This window comes from Chanodichthys erythropterus, chromosome 12 (genome assembly GCF_024489055.1).
Source record: "Chanodichthys erythropterus isolate Z2021 chromosome 12, ASM2448905v1, whole genome shotgun sequence".
NCBI classification, from domain to species: domain Eukaryota; kingdom Metazoa; phylum Chordata; class Actinopteri; order Cypriniformes; family Xenocyprididae; genus Chanodichthys; species Chanodichthys erythropterus.
Window position 1 is genome coordinate 4,208,197 of NC_090232.1, and position 22,154 is coordinate 4,230,350.

At 36.5% G+C, this 22,154-nt stretch overlaps 1 protein-coding gene across 1 annotated transcript in view; it reads right to left on the reverse strand.

The window, feature by feature from the left end:
• Positions 1–22,154, reverse strand: part of erbb4a (erb-b2 receptor tyrosine kinase 4a) — a 204,128-nt gene that overhangs the window by 14,897 nt on the left and 167,077 nt on the right. Inside the window, exons 13-20 of the mRNA XM_067402388.1 lie at positions 21,916–22,048; positions 18,090–18,183; positions 17,507–17,661; positions 16,632–16,676; positions 15,672–15,804; positions 12,649–12,771; positions 12,446–12,544; positions 10,994–11,179 (exon numbers count right to left, since the gene is read on the reverse strand). Coding sequence (XP_067258489.1) covers positions 10,994–11,179; positions 12,446–12,544; positions 12,649–12,771; positions 15,672–15,804; positions 16,632–16,676; positions 17,507–17,661; positions 18,090–18,183; positions 21,916–22,048 — 968 coding nt within the window. The remainder of the gene's footprint in view (positions 1–10,993; positions 11,180–12,445; positions 12,545–12,648; positions 12,772–15,671; positions 15,805–16,631; positions 16,677–17,506; positions 17,662–18,089; positions 18,184–21,915; positions 22,049–22,154) is intronic.

Genomic DNA, 22,154 nt, shown 5'->3' on the forward strand with positions numbered 1-22,154 from the left:
AAAGTAACATCCACATGGATGGCAGGACCCAAGGTTTCCCAGCAGAACATTACCCAAAGCATCACACTGCCTCCGCCGGCTTGCCTTCTTCCCATAGTGCATCCTGGTGCCATGTGTTCCCCAGGTAAGCGACGCACACGCATCCGGCCATCCACGTGATTCATCAGACCAGGCCACCTTCTTCCATTGCTCCGTGGTCCAGTTCTGATGCTCACGTGTCCACTGTTGGCTCTTTCGGCGGTGGACAGGGGTCAGCATGGACCTGACTGATCTGCAGCTATGCAGCTCCATACACAACAAACTGATGCACTGTGTATTCTGACACCTTTCTATCAGAACCAGCATTAACTTCTTGAGCAATTGAGCTACAGTAGCTCGTCTGGTGGATCGGATCATACAGACCAGATGCAATTACTTAGATGCGATTAATCACAATTAATCGACTTGACAGCACTAATTAATTAAAATTAATTAAATATTTTTAAATAGTAAATGAGTAACTGACATGTTATTTTGTTTAGTTGTCCCTTTCGAGGGTCAAAAACTAAAGAGTAGTGTGAATGACATGCATAACCGTAGCAGAAGTTTAGCATTTTAAAACAAAATTATTGTGATGTATATTTATAACAACAACATTAACACAATTGGTTCTCAATTTATGCAGAATCATGCAGTCTGACTGACAATCATGCAAAATAAAACCAAAAACAAATATTAAGAGGGTCATGTTGACTCTACAGAGAATGATTTGACATTGTAAAGGTCAATTTGAAATAAACACAATCAGATAAGAGTGCAGATACAATAAATAATTTATTACTGGGTTTAATAACTGTTTTATTTGTTGCCTAGATGTCAAGGTTTGAATGGTTAGCATGGTTGAGTTAGTCCAACTACATCACCCGCCAACCAAGCAGCTATCATTGAAATGAATGAGAATGCTAATGGATAGCTTTCCTCAGGTATTATAGGCCTCCTTGGATGTTGCAGTGCATTTCTAAAAGCATCCCTTGCTTTTAGGACCTTTGAGGTTTCTCTATATTCAGAGCTTTAACTTTACTTGAAAAAAAAAATATATAGCGAGAGAGAACAGACAGCAAAGAGCAGTCCTTTGTGTCCACTGTTTGAGAGCACCCAGATGAAAGTAGGAGTAACCTAATCAAAACACCGCCTGCATTTAGCATAACAAGCCATCTGCATGCCGATCCAGGGAGCGAGACTTAATTCCGGCGTGAGGTGCATTCGAGGGCATTCATAGAGCGTCTCCTCATCTCACTCTTTTATGCACCAGCTTTTATCTGTGCATTAATAAAGGTTAAAGTTTCCTTGGAACGGAAGAGAAGAGGGTCCCTCTGTGCCCTATTACAAAATATTCTTGCCTCTGGATAGGCAAATAACAAAAATTATACTCACTTGATTATTTGGAACTAATTAGAGAGTGAAAAGAAAAGAAAAAAAAAAACCTAAGTGCTATGGTGAAAGCATGCGGACAATAATGCTGACAAGGGTGGAAAGAGGAAGTGGGCTGGAACGAGAGGGAAGCCATCACAATGGAAAGTGACAGAGGTGACACATAGAAACCAATGATATGTATCAACAATCTCAAAAGTCACAATCAAAAGTACCTATGCACATTATCATTATCATGTGGCCAAAGAGAATGATGCATAATACGGTTGTTGTGCAAACATGTCAGTGCATAAACCGACTAAATAAGTTTAATTTTCTATCTATATCACCATTCCTCATGAGCAGTACATAGATGTGCACATAATGATCAATGGCAACTAATATCCAAATCCATGACAAACCTCAAATTCAAAAAGTCTCAACTCAAAAAGAGCTTTCTATTAGTTATTATGACAATTTGTTGCATACATATGTGCTAAATTCGAGGCCCTCTTTACCCTGTTTAAATACAGGTGTACACAGGGTCTAAAACATATTCAGCTTGTCCACTTTCGACCACTTCCAGAGGTAGTTGAAAACACATTAGACCAGATTGCTTTCGAGGTGTAGACGCTCATGTTTTCAAATGCGTTCGAACAGAGCAAAAGACCGCCTACTCTCATCCTACTGATTGTGTAAACATTACGGGAAGCGCTTTAGCCAGACGGGATTTAAACTTTGTCGGCTGAAGACCCAAGTTTGGTTGAAGACGAAAAATGTACCAAGCACAATGTTCTCTCTCTTTCTTCGGCGTCTTCGTGAGCGTTCATATGTAAATTGTGCAACCTTATTTTGTCCATAAAATTGAAAAATATGAAAACGCCTATACCATTTACCCTCTCCTCGAAGAAATCAGGACAGAAGTGGACAAAAGACACGGATTAAAACACTACTGCCTCATCTACTTGTGATCAGACTGACCAAAATGCATCTTTATTAAGTGTAAACAGGACCAAACATGCAATAATTCTGACATGTTTTGAAGACAGCTTTATATCTTTTTTTATTTTAGGAAAAGTTGCCATAATGAAATTTTAAAATGGAAATAAATGATTAAAACAAATACTGCTCTATTGGATGTTTCTTAATGAACTGATATATTTACACACTTAGAACATCTACAATGTCGAAGTGAGACAGTCAATACAGAAATATTATGATTTATCCTTTAATATCGCTCTTAAAATGTGCTAATGCTGCACTCATGCTTTTTCCATAAAACATGGTTGTGTTCTACACTATTGACAATACACAATGGACCTTTTTGCCTGCAAACTTGTACTAATATGACCATAAATTAAGAGTGACACTAACAAAAACAGTCTGAGATAGGATAGAAAAAAATATTTGTGTGGCTAAAGAAGACCCCAGAATATTATTGGTTACTATCGGTTGCATTTTTTTAAAAATAGAAACACAACAAAATTGATATGTTGCCATATGGTGGATACAGTGGTCAACCTTACAGGAAATAGAACTGGAATATACAGTACTGTTGGCCACACACATTCCGAAATCTCTGAAAACATCTTGAGCGCATATGTGGTTTGAGTTATCGTTTGCATTCACTCACAAACAAACAAGTTTGTAAATCTCAAAAGAAAAGATGGTACAAAGAGCCAGTGTATCCCCTAAACATGCATGAATAATACAGAAGATGTACTAATAGACTCTACATACTGAAACTCTGGAACGGAAATATAAGTATGAAAATGGAGTCTCCTGAAGCATAACATTGTTTTCCCGAGACATTGTGAGTCTTGTCTCTACCCACAACCTTTGGACTGACAAAAGCACAGCGGTGAGAATGTCCATCATTCGGATGAATCTAAAATGACACCTACATTATAATGTACAGGAACACTGTTTTTTGGAGGCACTGTAGAGCACTAATCTAACAGTATAATAGGTTTTGAGATAAATAGATTCACTGGCCATGATGGCAGCAGCGTGGAGAGGTGCTGAGTGTTTAATTCACACCAAGTGCTGCTCGCTTGGCATTTTTTTCTGGTTGCGAGAATTAAAAATGTTCAACTGCGGGCAGAAGGTACCACTCATCAACAGGTGTGTTTGACTTGAAGAGTACCGTGAGAGTGATTCAAAAGCATATGGAGCTGTATGCTATCTAATCGATGTCATACACCGATTGGTCTGTGCAGCACCACTTCAAGTCGAAAATACACCTAATGTCACTTTTTACCCAGCCGTCCAATCACAGTGGAGTAAGGGTGGGACAAATACCACAACAACCAACCGTCACATCCTGCTTGTACAATGACAAAGGAAGACAACAACAAGCACAACAATGGAACAAAATAATTTAAAACAATGGCCAGAGCAAGTTTTTCTACACTCTGTCAACATTTTTATATTTAGAAGCAAACTATCTGAGAAATCAGATACTAGTAAGCAGATTTGGGGAAAGTTACTTTTAAAAGGAATGTGTTACAATATTGCATTACTCCCTAAAAAAGTAACTTTGCATTACTTTGTTACTTTTAATGGAAAGTAATGTGTTGCATTACTTTTGCATTACTTTTTCTCACCTGGGCTTATCTTACTTGTGTGTTTTTTTTTTTTTTTTTTTTTTTTTTTTTTTAATAACAAAAGATTTAATTTTGGCAAATGTAAAGGCCCTTTGAAACCAAAAGTGAGCCTCAGGCTAAAAGTAATGCAAATTCACTTCTGTACAGTAGAGGGCACTCCTTTCAGCTGTGCTTGCATTCTGGATCGAAGAAGAAAACACTTATTTTATCAATAAAAACAAAACAAAACAAAGAAAATTAAACACAAATGTGAAGTCATTTTTGCTTATTCGTATGGTTAAATTGGATCATCGAAGGTCAGCAGTAAAGACATTGGTTAATAAAGTGAGATTAAATACATAAAGTATATTTGTGTTCTTTAACATTTAATTATTGCAGGTGTAACCCCTCCTGTTTGAACCGCCCACTCTAAGCGGGACTCGGATCCACCTGCATGGGAGTCGGATGCTCTAACAAGACCGCAGTCTCTAGCGCACCTCTTGAGATCAGGGGAGTGAGATTTACACGCACAGCTCTTACCAGCCTACATCCGTTATACTCACTCCCATCCGGGTCACGGCACCAATGTAACCCCTTCTGTTCGAAACCACCCGCTCTAAGCGGGATTCAAATTCGGGTTCGCCAGGATGGGAGTCAGGCGCTCTAACAAGGAGGCTAAAGACTGAGCGCTAGCGTGCCTCTTGTGATCAGGGGAGTGAGGTTTACACACACAGCTGGCCAAACTCAACTGAAAAAAAAATGCTGCATTGCCGAAGCACTCTTAAGTGCCGGCAGCTAGACATTTTCAGAAGAATTCCTCTTTTAGTTGGCTACACTGTTCTACAATGCTGTCTACAAACATTGTCACAAAACTAAATGAGAGAGAAGAAATGTGACAAAGCATAGAAAGAGTGTGTCATTGAAGTCAGCATCCATTTACACAAAGTTTTCTGGAATACAGCTGGCCAGATTCTGACCAAAGAGTGAAGATTTCCCGGATCTGAAGAGCAGAGGTGAGCTCCTCTGTTCCCAGAGCGTCCCACTGCCTCCTCTCATGAAATGTCACCACTCAGATAATGAAATAATAAATCTTTTGATATTTAGGAGAGTAAATATCACAAAGTAACCCTGATTTTTTGAAAAGGAAGAAATAGAAAGAAGAAAGAAAAAGGAAAGAGGTTGTTATTAATATTACAATACCAAAACTCAATATCAACAGCATAAATTCAATAAATAATGTGTAAAGCAACAAGTGAGTAAATGTGAAAAAGTTTTATGGTGAGCTCACTATAAATAAATAGTTATTAATTATTTGTAAATTAACATAATAGCATAAATAAATGAACATTCTGTGAAATATACAGTTTTGCAGTCATTATACAAACATATTTGACTGTGCAATGCAGAGGGAATATAAATGTTGGTATTCACTGATAAGTCATCATCATATTTGCATTTAATATCTATTGGTTTAAATTGATTTGTATAGTAGTGATCTTCCGAGTTCATTAACAACACAAAAGGAGCTGTGAGAAATTATTACCATTTGGTTTCAAGAAATGTTAGCGTAATTGCGGGCTGTAATAAAAGGTTTGAGAACCTCTTTCACATTTCCCGGAGTCCCAAGCGAAGGAGAGGCTAAGATTAAATGCCATGGAAAGATGAAGGTGCAAATTAAACCAGAATGCCATTAATTTCCATGTTTCGTTTCTGGTAATGGCTACAATTTCAGTGACACTCTGGGTGACATGGCCTTGGCTCTTCGTTCCCATTACAAACTGCAATTATCTACAAATTACGCCTAGTGTCACTAGTGGTGTCAACAGCTTAAAACCCCGAACCCTACACAAGAAATCCTACAGTTTAATAGAAAAACACTCATTAACATAGGTGGGGAGTGTTTCTAACAGGCTCACAAGAGGAATCTCGCTTAGCAGTTCCCCTAATCGGTAAGAAACCGCATTACCTTTATGAGACTTAAGATGAGCAGAATCGGTTGTCCCTGTGACCCTCTAAACAACCTGATGTCACTAGTATTCATAGCTGTAGGTGTACATTTTTTAGCTTTAGTAACATTCATGTGATTGTGATTATTAAGGTCTTTGAGGAAAACATTCCAGGATTTTTCTTCATATAGTGGACTTCACTGGGGTTCAACGGGTTGAAGGTCCAAATTGCAGCTCTACACGATCCCAGATAAGGAATAAGGGTCTTTTCTAGCAAAAAAAAAAAAAAAAAAAAGTATATACTTTTTAACCACAAATGCTCATCTTGCACTGCTCTGTGATATATATATATATATATATATATATATATATATATATATATATATATATATATATATATATATATATATATATATATATATATATATTCGCTAGATAAGACCCTTATTCCTCATCTGGGATCATGTAGAGCCCTTTGAAGCTGCACTGAAACTGCAATTTGGACCTTCAACCCGCTGGTCCCTGTTGAAGTCCACTAAATGAAGAAAAATCCTGCAATGTTTTCCTCAAAAACCATAATTTATTTTCCACTGAAGAAAGAAAGACATAAACATCTTGGATGACATGGGGGTGAGTACATTATCAGGAAATTTTAATTCTGAAGTGAACTAATACCAATTGAGCATCGTTTAAAGCCACAGCCTACCTGAGTATTGCTGCTGACAATGTCCATCCCTTTAGGACCACAGTTTTCTTATCTTCAGACCATTTCACAAAAGCTCAAATCATCTTAAACATGAAGTTCACTAAACTCAAATAGCCTCCACAGTCACCAGATATCAAGCCAATAGAGCAGCTTTGGGATGTGCTGGAACGGGAAATTCGCATCATGGATGTGCAGCCGACAAATCTGCAGCAACTGTGTGATACTATCATGACAATGTGGAGCACAATCTCTGAGGAACGTTTCCAGCACCTTGTTGAATCTGTTGAAGAATTAAGGAGGCAAAAGTGGGTCTGACTCGGTACTAGCAAGTGTACATAATAAATTGGCTGGTGAATGTACGTACATAGTGAAACACACTTAATTTTGTTAGTTGTCTCATTAGGTGAAAAGATCCAGGAAAGTCTCCTTCATGATTAAATATGGAAAGTAGCTAGCAGAGCATTCCTATATGGGAATCAATCTGGAAAGCTATTGCTCTGCACAACAGCATTAAGTTTAGTTGCATGCAAATATGCCATATAGAAAAAAGTATAAGGCTCACATTTGGATTCACCACTGAAAAACAGTAGATGAATGAAAGATGGAATGGATAAGAGGTTTGTGGGACCTGGAGCTCCATTAATGAGGCCAAAGGAGATAATCCTGCAGCAGAAGAAAGCCATTTGTGTGGGGGAAACGACACATAGGTACACTGTTTTTCCAAGTCTGCATCTCGGGAGAGAACACACACCGTATGCAAAAGAGGGAGTCTTGGAAGAAGATCCCTTCGGCACAAAGGGAAATTTCTGATGAGGGGTTCCTATAACTGGTGAAATTTGTTTCACAGTGGCGGGTTCTCAAAGACAATGCACATAATGCCAGACAAAAATAAATGAAATTACACAAGATGCCTTGTCGTGCATAAGAAAAATGATGTTTTGAATAATTATGAATAGCTCCGTAATACTGTGGGTGGAAAATATCAATTATAACATTTGCTTCTTTGTTGCAACTCCCTCGTACACAATAAAAGAACAACTGATCTGTAGGAGCTCAGAGCTGCTGATAGTGATCAAAGCATGCTGGGAGAGACGCTTGTGTGTTGGGGGTCTTAACTGTAGTGCACAGGGGGTTAACAACAGATCTGATTGGTCAAATGAAATATATCATGGTCACGTTAACAATTGCTATTGCTTGGCAGAATGGAAAGGACTGATTACTGTGATGTGGAAAGGATTCACACCAGTTAACATTTCAATTGAGAACTGAGGCACGTAATCTGCTTTAAATACATCATCCCATAATGAGTGCAATCTCTTCTTCACGCCGAGGTTATTATTTCACTGTGTGCAGGAACAGTTTGGCAGCTCAATGAGAATTTGGCCGGTAACAGCATTTTAACATTTTCACAGCGTGACCTGGAAAACCTCTAGCAGCGGGTCTGTGTCGCAGCAGAATTCCGGGGCAGGAATAGGCAAGGTTGTCGAGCCGTTTGCTCAACCTACAACCTGATTAATAGGTGCCATTAAGCCAAAGCCCAAAGCTGTGAGTTACAACAAACCAGCACCCATCTCTTGAACTCAGCCAATCCATTCAAAGCAGACAGATTCAATGTTTCTAAGGCACTGGAACAGAAGGGACTTAAATGGGGATGCTGTGAAATAGAACACAGAGTTCTCGGACATTTTGACCACAGAAATCCCGTGACTATTACACGACCTTTCCAGTCTTATATTATTTAAATTAAATTAAATTAAATTAAATTAAATTAAATTAAATTAAATTAAATTAAATTAAATTAAATTAAATTAAATTAAATTAAATTAAATTAAATTAAATTAAATTAAATTAAATTAAATTAAATTAAATTAAAAAGGACTGATGTGGTAGAAAGAGGATGTTTTTATTTAGTTCCAGAACCGAACCTGTAAGGCACAATATTGCCATCATATAAAACTAAAGTGACATTTTTATAATTTTATCCCTTAAAAAAAAATCAATGTCAGTATGTACAAAAAAAGGAATAAATAAAGCTATTACGTATTTAAAGGCTCAGTTAAAAAGTCACAGATGGTTAGTTTTTTTAGTTTCAAGCAGAAATGAAGAATGATGAAAAGCCTTTAAAATACACACTGCCTTCACTTACCCAGCATGCCCTTTAATATAAGATTAAGCAGTACACCAACAAAATAATTTGTTTACTGTTCTTTTTTAAATTTAAAAACACAATCTTAATAAATGAAGGGAAAATACAAGTAAAAGTGTGTGTGTCTGTTAAGATACTGCCAAATGTGCAATACAACTGCAAGTAATCTATTCAAAGGTTAATATTCCCTTGAAAAGACTGTGGCACTACCAAAATATTGCTCTGTTTGTTTAAAGGTGCCCTAGAACGTTCTTTCACAAGATTTAATATAAGTCTAAGGTGTCTCCTGAATGTGTTTGTGAAGTTTCAGCTCAAAATACCCTTTAAATCGCGCTCCCTTCTTGTCTCCGCGAATACAGTAATAAACAATGGTAACTTTAACCACATTTAACAATACACTAGCAACATGCTAATGAAACATTTAGAAAGACAGTTTACAAATATCACTAAAAATATCATGATATCATGGATCATGTCAGTTATTATTGCTCCATCTGCCATTTTTCGCTGTTGTTCTTGCTTGCTTACCTAGTCTGATGATTCAGCTGTGCACATCCAGACGTTAATACTGGCTGCCCTTGTGTAATGCCTTGAACATGGGCTGGCATATGCAAATATTGGGGGCGTACATATTAATGATCCTGACTGTTACGTAACAGTCAGTGTTATGTTGAGATTCACCTGTTCTTCGGAGGTCTTTTAAACAAATGAGATTTATATAAGAAGGAGGAAACAATGGAGTTTGAGACTCATTGTATGTCTTTTCCATGTACTGAACTCTTGTTATTCAACTATGCCGAGGTAAATTCAATTTTTAATTCTAGGGCACCTTTAATTGAACCATAATAGCAGCATCGGGTTAAACAATGGCATCCAATTTATCTGTTCATCCAATTACTGGAAATGGGTTCGGAAAACTTTAGAAATACCCAGAATTGCAGTGCATGTAATGCTATGTATCATATTCATATCTCATTTTAAATACAACTTTTTTTTATTTAAAAAAGAAAAAATTTGTTGTGAAATACAACAACAAATTATGTTTGAAGTCACTAACGTTTTAATATGCACAAGCGAGAATGAGATTGTAACTTTACAGTGGAGAGGAAGATTTTCTGTGAATAAATAAATAAAATATAATATAAAAATAGTCAGACTATTGTATGATTTCAGAAGATTGAATATACTGCACAAGTCATATAAACACATCTTAATGGATTTTTAAAGGACTTTTTTGTCCTTACTTTAGCTTTACAGCCATTGGTCAAAATAGAGTGCAGCAGTGCCCATCCATTATTTTCAATGGTGCTGGTTCCAGAAGTATTTTTTTCAACGATTTCACTCATAGGGATTTCACAAAAAAAGTTTTCGTTAAAGGGTTCTAAGCCATGAACCGAGCCAACCAGCTATGAGGTGAAACATAACACTACAAACTTTTGATTTGAAGCAAAAAAGTATTTAAAAATCGGACAAAAATACAGAGGTACAAGACTGTGTAATTAACAGCGAAAGAACTACAATCCCATGAAGCATAGCGGACAGCATAATCAAATTAAAAACAATGGAGGAATAGAAAACTACTCATTTAAAAATTGTTAATATATTTAACAACAATAAATTTTAAGTTTATTGCAAAATATGCTTATATGTTCAAATATTTTAGAGAGCGTAGGAAGGCTGACTAGATTATGTCATTTGTACTTCGTGGGAGTGGGCGAAGCTAAAGGGCCCTTTGGTGCGTTTAACTCTCTGATTAGTGGAATTTTCTGTACAGCATTTTGGGTCATGTAGATTTTCATGTTGTTAAACATGATTAATTTTACAAGTTGAAATAATGCAGGCTAAAGGTTTCAATGGATTCAATAAATACTATCCGTTCACTCAGTTACCTCATAGTCTTTAAAGGTTTATAAATGATCATTAAAAATCAATTTCCCTATGGAGAAACTAAATGGAGTTTTTAATGCCGGAACTTGGCTGTTGCACTTTATACATTTATGATGTGGAAATGAGCAGCCTGAATATTCTACTAAATAACTCCTTTTGTGCCCTCCAGAAAGATGAAAAATTAATGTTTTGAGCAACAGCAGAATAGATGATGACAGAATTTTCATTTCTGAAACATTTTCTGAAGTCAAAAGTAAAGGCTGCATATAACTTGCTACAGTATTTACAGGGATACTGTCTCACTGATAACGACAACACGTGAAATCAATCTTACCTTTGCGATCTGCACGCACCAGTTGAGCAGCAGCTGGGAGCCGATGTTCTCCTGGTGCTCATGAACATAGTCCAGCAGACAGCCGTGGGGCATGAGCTGAGTCACCAGCTGAAGAGTGGGACTCAAGCAGACCCCCAACAGACGCACTAGATGAGGATGCTCCATGCTGGCCATGATCAGCGCCTCCTGGTGGCCAGAGACAGAAAACATCAGGTCACTGCTGCATTTTGAATTGTGGGTGGCACTTTGTGTTTGGGGAACTTCCATTCAGAAGGACTGAAACCAATCATTTCATATAAAAAGGTGTGCAACAAATAATTTTGACTGAATGAGCTGTCAATTTCCCTTCATGTTTTATTTTCAAATGTCAGAAGAATAACGTAATGCTTGGTATTTTAGGGTTAAGCTGTCTCACTCAATTAGCCGTATGTTTCAAAAAGAAAAAAAAAAAAAAAGCCTTCATAAATGCATATAAATTATATACATATTTATGTGTTACAACAGAGACAGGGATGAATATGGATCCTTCATGAGTAGCTCTGCATCTGCTTGCCTGCTTATATATGTGCACAGATAACAGAACACACAAACACACACAAAGGAATTCCCAGGAAATCGCAGTACATGAGGCTGCGTTTTGATGGCTTTTTAAAGGAGCCTGACCTCTCCCTGAATCTCATGACAGCAAGAGAGAGAGAGAGAGAGCGAACAATAGAGGGACAACAAGAAGAAAAGGAGATGTACTGATGTGACTCACTGTTATTGGACTCTTTTCTCTGCAGAGTACTACTTTCCTACATTTAAAGTCAAGATAAATGACATGCACAACTCTTTTTATATCTGCAATGTGATGCATTTAAGTATATTAAAACTGAATATTCAAAAATACCTGAATGTGAGCCATCCCAAATGGAACGTATGGTTATTAAAATTAAATAACGCATTTATTATTATTATAACATGCATTATGTTAACATTAACTGACACTTCAATTACCTCTGTATTTATTATAGTAATTATTAATCAATAGTCGGGTTAAATAAAACTGTCCAGCACGTTGGGCAAACATTTAACCCAACTGCTAGGTCAAAACAACCCAATCCCTGGGTTTGTCTATTTTCAACCCAACTTGGAATGTTTTTAACCCAGCATTGTTTAAAGAGTACTGATCCTAAACTTTTGAATGGTAGTGGATTTGGTTACTGATTAACATCATTCAGTAGTCAGCCAAAGACCTTTTTTTCATATTTTATCATATTTTAATAAAAAAAAAAAAAAAAAAAAAATTGTTTGTTGTTGTTGGAATAACATGCACCATCGTATGTGCAGTTAAGACCAGGAATGTGTATTTGGAAAGTAAATAGGATTAAGTTTGAGTTCTAAGTTCTCAACATTTGGCATTGAAATAAGGCATTATAGTGGTATTATTTAAGATCAAGGTAGTGAACTCACATCCATAAACTCCACATTGGCTTTAGGTCCTGTACTTTCATTGAGTATCTTTATAGCCACGGGAATCTTCACTGTTTCTCCTTCTGGAACCCAGATTCCCTTATAAAGAAGACATCAGAATCGTCAATAACACCTCAAATCATATAAAACCACAAATTCTGATAGACAGGCATGCCAATGCACAATAAACTTAGAAGTGCTACCTTATAGACCATGCCAAAGGCTCCACTTCCCAGAATCTTGACCCTCTTGAGCTCAGTTTCCTTCAGTATCCGCAGCTGAGCCTGGTTTGGTGCTGTACCACTGGGCGTCAACGGCTCCACCAACTGCTTAAACAACCCAGTCTTAGATCAGTCACAACTTTTGAATGCACAAATACACAAAGCTCCAAAACAAGCTCTTAGAAGTTACATTTAACCATATTTTCAGGATTAAATTTGTTTATGCAGTAGTTATTGGACCTCGAGAGGGAAATAAAAGAAGCTTGTGAAGATGATATGGGTAGAGAATAAGGAAAAGTTGAGAAGGATGAATAGAAACTTAATTGCCTATTACAAAGTGGCATTTGTAGTTTCATTAGGGATGGAGCGGGCCTGCAAGAAAGAAAAAAGTGTGTGTGTGTGTGTGTGTGTGTGAGTGTGTTTGGGGGGGGGGGGGGGTGGGTGGGTGGTGTAGTCTTGGACTCGTTTAGTAGTTTGTGCACAACAATAAACCGATTGCAGACCTGTGGGGAAAAAAAAGAGTTTTTTTTTTTTTTTTTCAGCTAATTATGACTGGTTGGAAATTAAAATGTAAATTATTATTAATGTAAATAGTGGTGTGGTGATAGTGTTGGATCTGACTGACAACCAGAAGATTGCAGGTTTAAACCCAATAAAGATTGATCCATGAGCTACCATCACTGTGTCTCTGACCAGAAAACTGGCAGATTATTAATTTTTGGTTGAACTTATCATATTCATATTATTCCAAACTTATGAAACCAAATGGATAACTTAAGCAGAATGTCTTAAGTGTTCTTTTCCAGCTGATACAACTAGGTTGCTATCGATTGGAGTAAAAAAAAAAAAAAAAAAAAAAAAAAAAAAATATATATATATATATATATATATATATATACATATATATATATATATATATATATATATATATATATATATATATAACATTATAAAATATATATATATATATATATATATATATATATATATATAAAAAAATAATAAAATAATAAAACAAAATAATTTGAGTAAAAATAAAATAAAATAATAAAATAAAACTAAAATAAAAAAACCATAAAAAAATAAAATAACAATTGGAGTAAAAATATAATATAATATAATATAATATAATATAATATAATATAATATAATATAATATAATATAATATAATATAATATAATATAATATAATATAATATAATATAATATAATATAATATAATATAATATAATAAAACAAAACAAAATTAAATGAAATTAAATAAAAAAAATCAATTGGAGTAAAAATTAAAAAAAATAAAATATATTATAATAAAATATATAAAAACTAAAACAAAATAAAACTAAACTAAATAAAACATATTTAAAGTTATGCGGAATATACAGAAGTGCAGCGTGAACATTCTGCTAAACCTCTGTGATCCACGGAATAAAGAAAGTTTTATGGGATTTGAAAGACATAAGCTGAATATATGATTATATTTAGGGTGAAATATTCATTTACTTTACTTTTCTCCAGGGTAATTGTCCCTGTAATAAGTGCAACAAATACATTGAAAAAGTATTTGCTAAATGACAACTTAGTTATTGCTTTTCTGAATCGAGGTATTAATTTCAATTCAATTCACATTTATTTGTATAGCACTTTTCACAATGCATATCGTTTGTTTCAAAGCAGATTTACATAAAATGCATGCCAACAACATTACAATTTAGAGTAATCTGTTATTAGGGGTGACTGTGTCCAAATTATGTAATTTCAGACATCTACATATACAAACCATGCAGTTAGCTAACAATCTATGAATTTAAGCAGAAACAATGAGCTCATTAGAGTAATGAATACATGTTAACTATCATCAGGATATATTAAGCCCTTGATAGCAACTAAAATAACAAGCTTTAGTGCCTGGTTGCATGGTTCTGATTTATGAGAAGAAAGACATTATTTATGTTCTTACTATATACAGCCCACTCAGGACGTTCAATCTTAGCTAATGAAAAGGCATTTTTATAGTGACATTTTAACAATCTGTAAACATGTAAATTTGGTTATCCATTATTCAGGACTAACTATTAATTTAAGTGACCAATCACAGCACAAAAGAGAAGGCTGTCACTTGTTTTTATGGAAGTGTGGACTAAACACACACAATGTGGAGCTGTCCATCCCTGTGGTGCTGAAACACAGCATTAGAGGGAGCTGAAATAAGCATGTGTCAAAAATGCACGGTGTATGGGAAGATTAATATTATAGAGTTTTCATTTCTGCTGAAAAGAGTGTTTCATGTTCAATATAACTATCAACAGAATTTCAAATCTTCCCTGAGCGTTTATACAGTTAAGCACATACAATGGAAGTCTATGGGGAGACGCATTCAGAAGGCTTTAAAGCAGAAATGTGCAGCTTGTATTTTGTTAGTTCTTTAGTGATCTGTAAAATTAGCTACACTTTCAAAACAGTGTGCATTTCAACAAAGCTAATCGTCAAACATTCGGGTGGTCCCTCCTCTTTTCTTATTCTTATACAGAAACGCATCACTTGAACAGAGGTCTCGGGTTTGCTAAAACGGGTTTCAGGATTCTAGTGCGTGAGTGTCTCTGTCAGCTTTTGGATACAGAGCATCTTCTCAAGCTGACAGCTGTCTATAACACTGTTGCTCCACCTGTAAATTATCCAAACCAGCATAGACAGGCCATGTTTTTTAATAGGCTGCACAGTCATTCAGGGCAACAGGGCTATGCATTAACCCAACAAACCTGCCACACATTTAAGCAGGGCCCTCCGCTGAATACTTTATGTGCTGTATGCTGGGGGATTTTTAAGCATGCAGCTTACCAAGAAACAAAATGTAAAAGAAATGAAAAAGCTGTGGACAGGGAAGGAAATCGATGTGACGTGACAGACAGAAGAGACATGAGATATGATGCATAATGTATGGAATGTTTCTGTTTTAGTCAGTGCTTACTGATTTAAGTAAGCATATGAGAACAGGCCTCTCTTACCTCAGTCTCCAGGAAACGACGTAAAGCTCTCTTCTTCTTAATGCTCTTTCGGCGGATGTAAACGGCCACACCAAGAGCTATGATGACCATCACAAAGAGAGCCCCGATTAACCCAGCTGCAATCAGAGGAGTCCTGGAAGATCAAAAGAAAATTAGTTGTAATGCTTTAGTTATAATTAGAGTGCTTTCCCCCCGAAATCATCTGAGCAAAAGCCCCACCCTGCATCGCACTAATGCTATAGAAAAATATATTTTATTTTTTTTTATTTTTTTTTTTTCATTATTTTAATTTATTTTATTTTATTTGGTCATTATTTTATTTCATTTTATTAATTCATTGTTTATTTCATCTTATTTTTTTATTTTATTTTAGTAGTTAATTATTTCATTTTATTTCATTATTTCATTGTATTAGTTTATTTCATTTTATTTATTTTATTTTGTTTTTATTTTATTTATATACTTTATGCACATCAAATATTATTATTTAACTGATTATTTATTTATTTTTTTTCATTTTATTAGTTATTTTATTTTAAAAGTTCAGTACTTTTAAAAGTACATCAAATATTAATATCTGACTGATTTTTATTTGATTTTTTTTAATTCATTTAATTTTTATTAGTTATTTTTATTTTATTTAATTAGTTCATTATTTTATTTTATTAGTTCATTATTTTATTATTTTATTAGTTCATTATTTCATTGTATTAGTTTATTATTTCATTTTATTTATTTTATTTTGTTTTATTTTATTTATATTCTTTATGTACATCAAATATTATTATTTGACTGATTATTTAATTTAATTTTATTTCATTTTATTAGTTATTTTATTTTAAAAGTTCAGTACTTTTAAAATTACATTAAATATTATTATCTGACTGATAAATGTATTTATTTGTTTGTTTGTTGTTGTAAATTGTCCTTGGCCAAAGCTGTATTTGTGAAAGCTCTTACCTGTCCAACATGCCAACACAATCCTGTACTCGGGGTCCAGTACAACTGCAACACAGGCAATCATTCTGAGTTAATATCAACATATTTGTGTTATAATGCAACAGACTGGTAGATTAAATTATTTATACATTATGATAGTGCTTCTTATACTGCATTTAATTTATTCAGATAAATAAAAAAGAACACAATTAGTATTTTATTTATTAGTATTATTACTGTATGGCAATGATAATCTAAACTCACAACGACCAGATACATTAATTATCTGGTCCAGCTAATTTGGGTAAAAAATGTGCTTAAATATCATACAAATAATGTCGCAAAGAAAACAATACCATTAATTTCCTTCTTCCTTCTTGCTAGAATTAATTTTTTTAAATTTTGTTTTGATTTGAAATGTGACAGACATGTTTTCATGAGATTCCTTCATCCAAAAATAAATAAATAAAAAATGAGCATGACACTCCTAAAGTGACTATTACAAACTAAACATTCAAGCTACATGTTAATAATTTTGCATATTATTGGATCCAGGCAGTTCATGTAATTAATACATTTCAGTGATTAATGTCAAATAATTTTTTTGTGTCCAGTGAAACATTTTAGCACTGTGTTGGCAACACTTGATGTCCAATGTAAAATCTGGGTCCTGCAGCAAAACTAGTTGCGAACCACTGATCTGGAGTCAGAAACCTGTTCTCTCCGCTCTCAAATCCCCCAGGCCCATGTGTCTAAGACTGAATGCGGAAACCACGACGGCTTTACCCACATGGGCAATTAGGTTAGTGCTCTGGGCATATTGTGCTTGATGCAGTTAAAGCAAGGAAAGAAGCTTACAAATAGATTTAAGTGCAAACACAAGCAAGCAGTCTTACCCCTGGGTGCAGTTGGGGTGGCAGGGATGGCACTCGTTGTTGGTCTCAGCATATTTGAAGATGAAGCTGTTTGCTCCCTGCAGACCATCAGGGCATTTCTCCACACAGTTGGGTCCATCTTTCAGATGCAAGCACTTCACGCAGTGATCTGGACCCTGTAATGAGACAAAAGAGGAAGACAGAAGATTAGGAAATGTGTCTCAAGAGAATGAAGCACTATCAAGCTATCAAGCACAACTAATAAAGAACCTCAATAACTAAAAAAAGAGCATCAATAATATACAGTACAACTGTGTAATACAGCATTGTTAGCCTTGCAACATTTTGCATTATCTAATAAGGTCTGACAATGATACATTTTGAATAAGGCTACAGACAGGGTTTAATTTTGAGACAGTACGTAGATAGCTTAATTTTTTTTTTTTAAATCAATATCACTCTGTTTCTTGTTATATGCAGTCTGGAGCTGTGATGAGATGAAGATGCAATCGACTTGTTCGATGACAAGGTTATCAAGTTTTAATTGAAGTAAAACAAAATGTAGCAACTAATATAGGGTCTCACTTGGCTTTAAGGCTCTTACCGGGCCATGGCAGGTCAAACTTTTCTCCCCGGCTTTTTCACACTGGCTGTCACACTCAACACAAATGGAACCATTGGCGTATTCTCGAACATCCCTTGAACAGATAAAGAACAATGTGTTATGAGCCATTTATTTCATTTATAATTTATTTACAACATGTAGTGTACTTTTTATTTTAAATATTATTTAAGCATTGAATGCTTTTTTTTTTTTTTTTTGCACTGTTTGCATGGCATTGAAGGACTTTTCACATAGTGTCCAGGGGCTAGTGAGATTAACTCAAAATCTAGGTCAATTAGCTAAACAGACATACAAATCCATGAAAGTGACATACAAAATCCATGAAAGTGGAAACATCTTAAGGAGCTGTCAATACTACTTTCATCTGTTTCTGTTGTTGATAGTTTCATTGAGAGTATTAGAAAAGAGCAAAGGAGGAAAGCTTGTCAATTAAAGGTGCAATGTGTAAAATTTGGGAGGATCTATTGACAGAAATGCAATATAATATACATAACTATGTTTTCAGTGGTGTATAAAGACCTTACATAATGAACCGTTATGATTTTATTACCTTAGAATGAGCCATTTATATCTCATACACCGCGGGTCCCTCCATGTCAAGCAGTCATTCTACAGCAGCCCTAAACGGACAAACACTCTACAGAGCGCGTTTCGTCACTATGTTGTTGTTCTTCTAAATCGCTGGTGTTTTCAGAGGCAGCTTAAATCGTCACTTAGTTGAATACACACAAAGAAGTAGTAGTAGAAGTAGTCGTCTGGTTTATTAGAAGCAGAGGCCGTTCTTTGTTAGAAGTTAGAAGAAAACTCCTTGCTTGACTGGCTAACTGTAACGCAGTTCGTAGATACTGGAAGAAGGAGGCGGGAACCGGTGAATGTTCAACAAAACTTTAATTCAAAATAAACAAAGAACAAAAGAAAGTAATGCTGGCATACCCTCGCGGACGTCTGCTGGCCACACAAACATAATAAAATATAAAATAAAGTCCAGGCCTGGTCCTCTCTCGTCCTTCACTGTCGTCGCTCCTTCTTTTATGCTCCTGGAGCTCCTCCGTGAGAGACTCAAGGCCGGTGCGCCTCACAGGTGAAGATCATTAACATTCGCGTCACCGGCCTCGCGCCGTACCCTCACGGCTCTCGCCCGCCCTACTCGCCACATACCCCCATCGTCCCTCGCAGACCAGGGGGTACTCCCGAGACTGCGCTTACTCCCCCCCGGGGCCTGTCTCGGCGGCCGCAGCACCTGGGGGTAAGGACAGACGAGACGAGAGAAAGGAGACGGAAGCAAAGGGAGCGACAGGACGAAAAAAAAATTCTGGGTCCAGTTCCCAGACACACTGCCGCTCGGTCCTCAGCCTGCCGAGAGGCTTTTCCTCGCGGTGCCATGCGATGACACTGGACGCTCAGTGGACGGCCCGATCCTCGACCGCCTCCTGGCGGCCGGCGATGGCTCCTCCAGTTGAGGGCAGCCGGCAGCGAGTCCCCCGTCTCCTGCTCCTCCCCTTCATGGCGGACAGCAGCAGGCTCCAGCCCACGGCGGACGACGGCACTCCTCCGCTCCCTCCAGGACGGCAGCCACCCCACCTCGTCCTAGGAGCATGGCATCCGGGTCTCCGTCCCACCTTTCACCAGGCTCCAGTACCACCACCTCTGGCAGCCTCTCGCGGTCTTCACTCCCACGCTGCCCGAACTCCGCCGCACCACAATCCCCCTCAGCAGCGATGGCTCTCCGACAGCATGTCCCTCCTTCCTCCCGGGTTTCGGCACCAATGTAACAAAGTTCGTATATACGGGAAGGAGGCGGGAACTGGCGAACATTCAAACAATAATCTTTAATAAAATAAACAAAGAAAAAAACTAAAGTAATGCCGGAAGACCATCATGGACGTCTGCCGGCCATACAAACATAATAAAACATAAAATAAAGTCCAGGCCTGGTCCTCTCTCGTCCTTCACTGTCATCGCTCCTCCTTTTATGCTCCCGGAGCTCCTCCGTGAGAGACTCCTCGCGCCGTTCCCTCACGGCTCTCACCAGCCCTGCTCGTCACACTAACATACTCTCTGCTGTCTCAGATGACATCTTTGACTTGTGTTGGCCACCATTGCTTCTCAATTCACGCAAAAGGGAGGGGTGAGCTGCCGTTGGTTGTAGTTTGCAACCTCACCACTAGATGATGCTAAAATTTACACACTGCATCTTTAAGGCCTGAAAGAAGCATCTAAGAAATGAACTTAAGAATTTAAGAAATTTCACTGTAAAGATTGGGAATAGTTGTTACGGGGTACCTCAGGGCTCTATTTTAGGACCGTTGCTTTTTTTGTCTATACATGATTCCACTGGGCTCTATATTTAATAAATTTGGCATTTCATATCATAGTTAAGTTGATGATACGTAGTTGTACCTGTTTTTCAAAGCAGGAAATAATGCAGCTGAAAATTATTTGCTGAATTGCCTTGAGGAGGTGAAATGTTGGAGATTGGACATTATTGTTTACTCCAAAAACGAGTCTGGGGCAGTTTTCATCCTATTTAAAAAGTCATGCCACTTAATTAAGCATAATTTTTGAACAAAAACCTTGAACAAAGCAAAGAAAACATGTTTATATTATTTTATAAACAACATGATACTAATGTTTTAATTTGAGAAGAGTTAAAGGTGCAGTAAGCGATTTCTGAGAAAAGCTGTTCACCGAAACAAACACACCCTCATCCAAAAGGATCACACCCCTATCTACTATAGCTCCACACCCAAACTGGCTACAAGTGTGTTTTGGTGCTCTGTCCGATCCATTTTCAACAGCACTGGTCCTTTAAGAAATCAATATTTGGTGGAATAATCCTTCTTTCTTATTACAGCTTTCATGTGTCTTGGCAAGTCGGTCACATTGCTGTTGGGTGACTTTATGCCACTTCTGGCACAAAAAATGTAAGCAGCTCGGCTTTGTTTGGCGGGTCGTGACCTTGTGTCCTTTCTCTTGATCACATTCCAGAGGTTTCAATGGGGTTCAGGTGACAGGTCTGGAGTTTGGGCTGACCATGACAGGGTCTTGATCTGGTGGTCCTCCACCCACACCTTTATTGGCCTGAATGTGTGGCATAGAGCAGGAAAAAAACAATCTTTCCAGTTGTGGAACACTGTCAGAACAAAAGGAAGCATGATTTCTTCCAGGAGAAACTTGTATGTGGCTTTGTTTTCTTTGCATTATTCGAGGTCTGAATACATGACATCAATGAAACAAATGTTTCATTGATGCCATGAAACAAATGTCCACGTTAATCAGACAAATACATATACATAGTAAATCCAGCGAAACTGCTAATTTTGCAGTAGTCTCTTTTATTTAAGAATTAAGAATAGCTCTTGAAAAAAAAAATAAAAAATACTCATTCTTGAATGAAAGAGATACATACACTGTATTTGCAAACAAAATCCTAACATTGGACATTTTGCCTGTTCTTTTCAAAGCCTATTTCAATGTCTCCATGTATTTTTTTCAGCCTGCCAGAAAAGCATGAGAGTCTGTCTATTCCTTTGAGTTATAAATAGCATTAAAAGCATTTTGATCCCTTGATCTTGATAGTCTGATCATGATAGTCATACTGCAGATATATCTTTGGAGCCAGGGGCCTATCTGAACAAATCTGCATTTGAAAACACATTCATATTAATACAACTGCAAGCTAAAGTGGTTTAAGAAATTGAAGACCATTTTTTTTTTTAGAAAAAGAAAAACTTAAAAAAACAAACAAACAAAAAAACTATGTACATAAGCAAAGTGACACCACAGATTATTTGCACATACTCACCCATAATATAAGTTACAGGACTTGACACATGTCCTTCCTCGGCTGAAGTATTTGCATGAGAGACACTGTTCTGGACCGGGACCCCAGCATCCTGCTTCCGAACACAACGGATCACAAACCATCCGCTCTTTAGCTGAAAAACATAAATAAATAAATAATATTTAACAAGAAAAAAAAAAAAAAAATCATGGTGGCATGAGTGCGTTATTATTCATTTTTTAGAAAGAATGTCAAGTTTC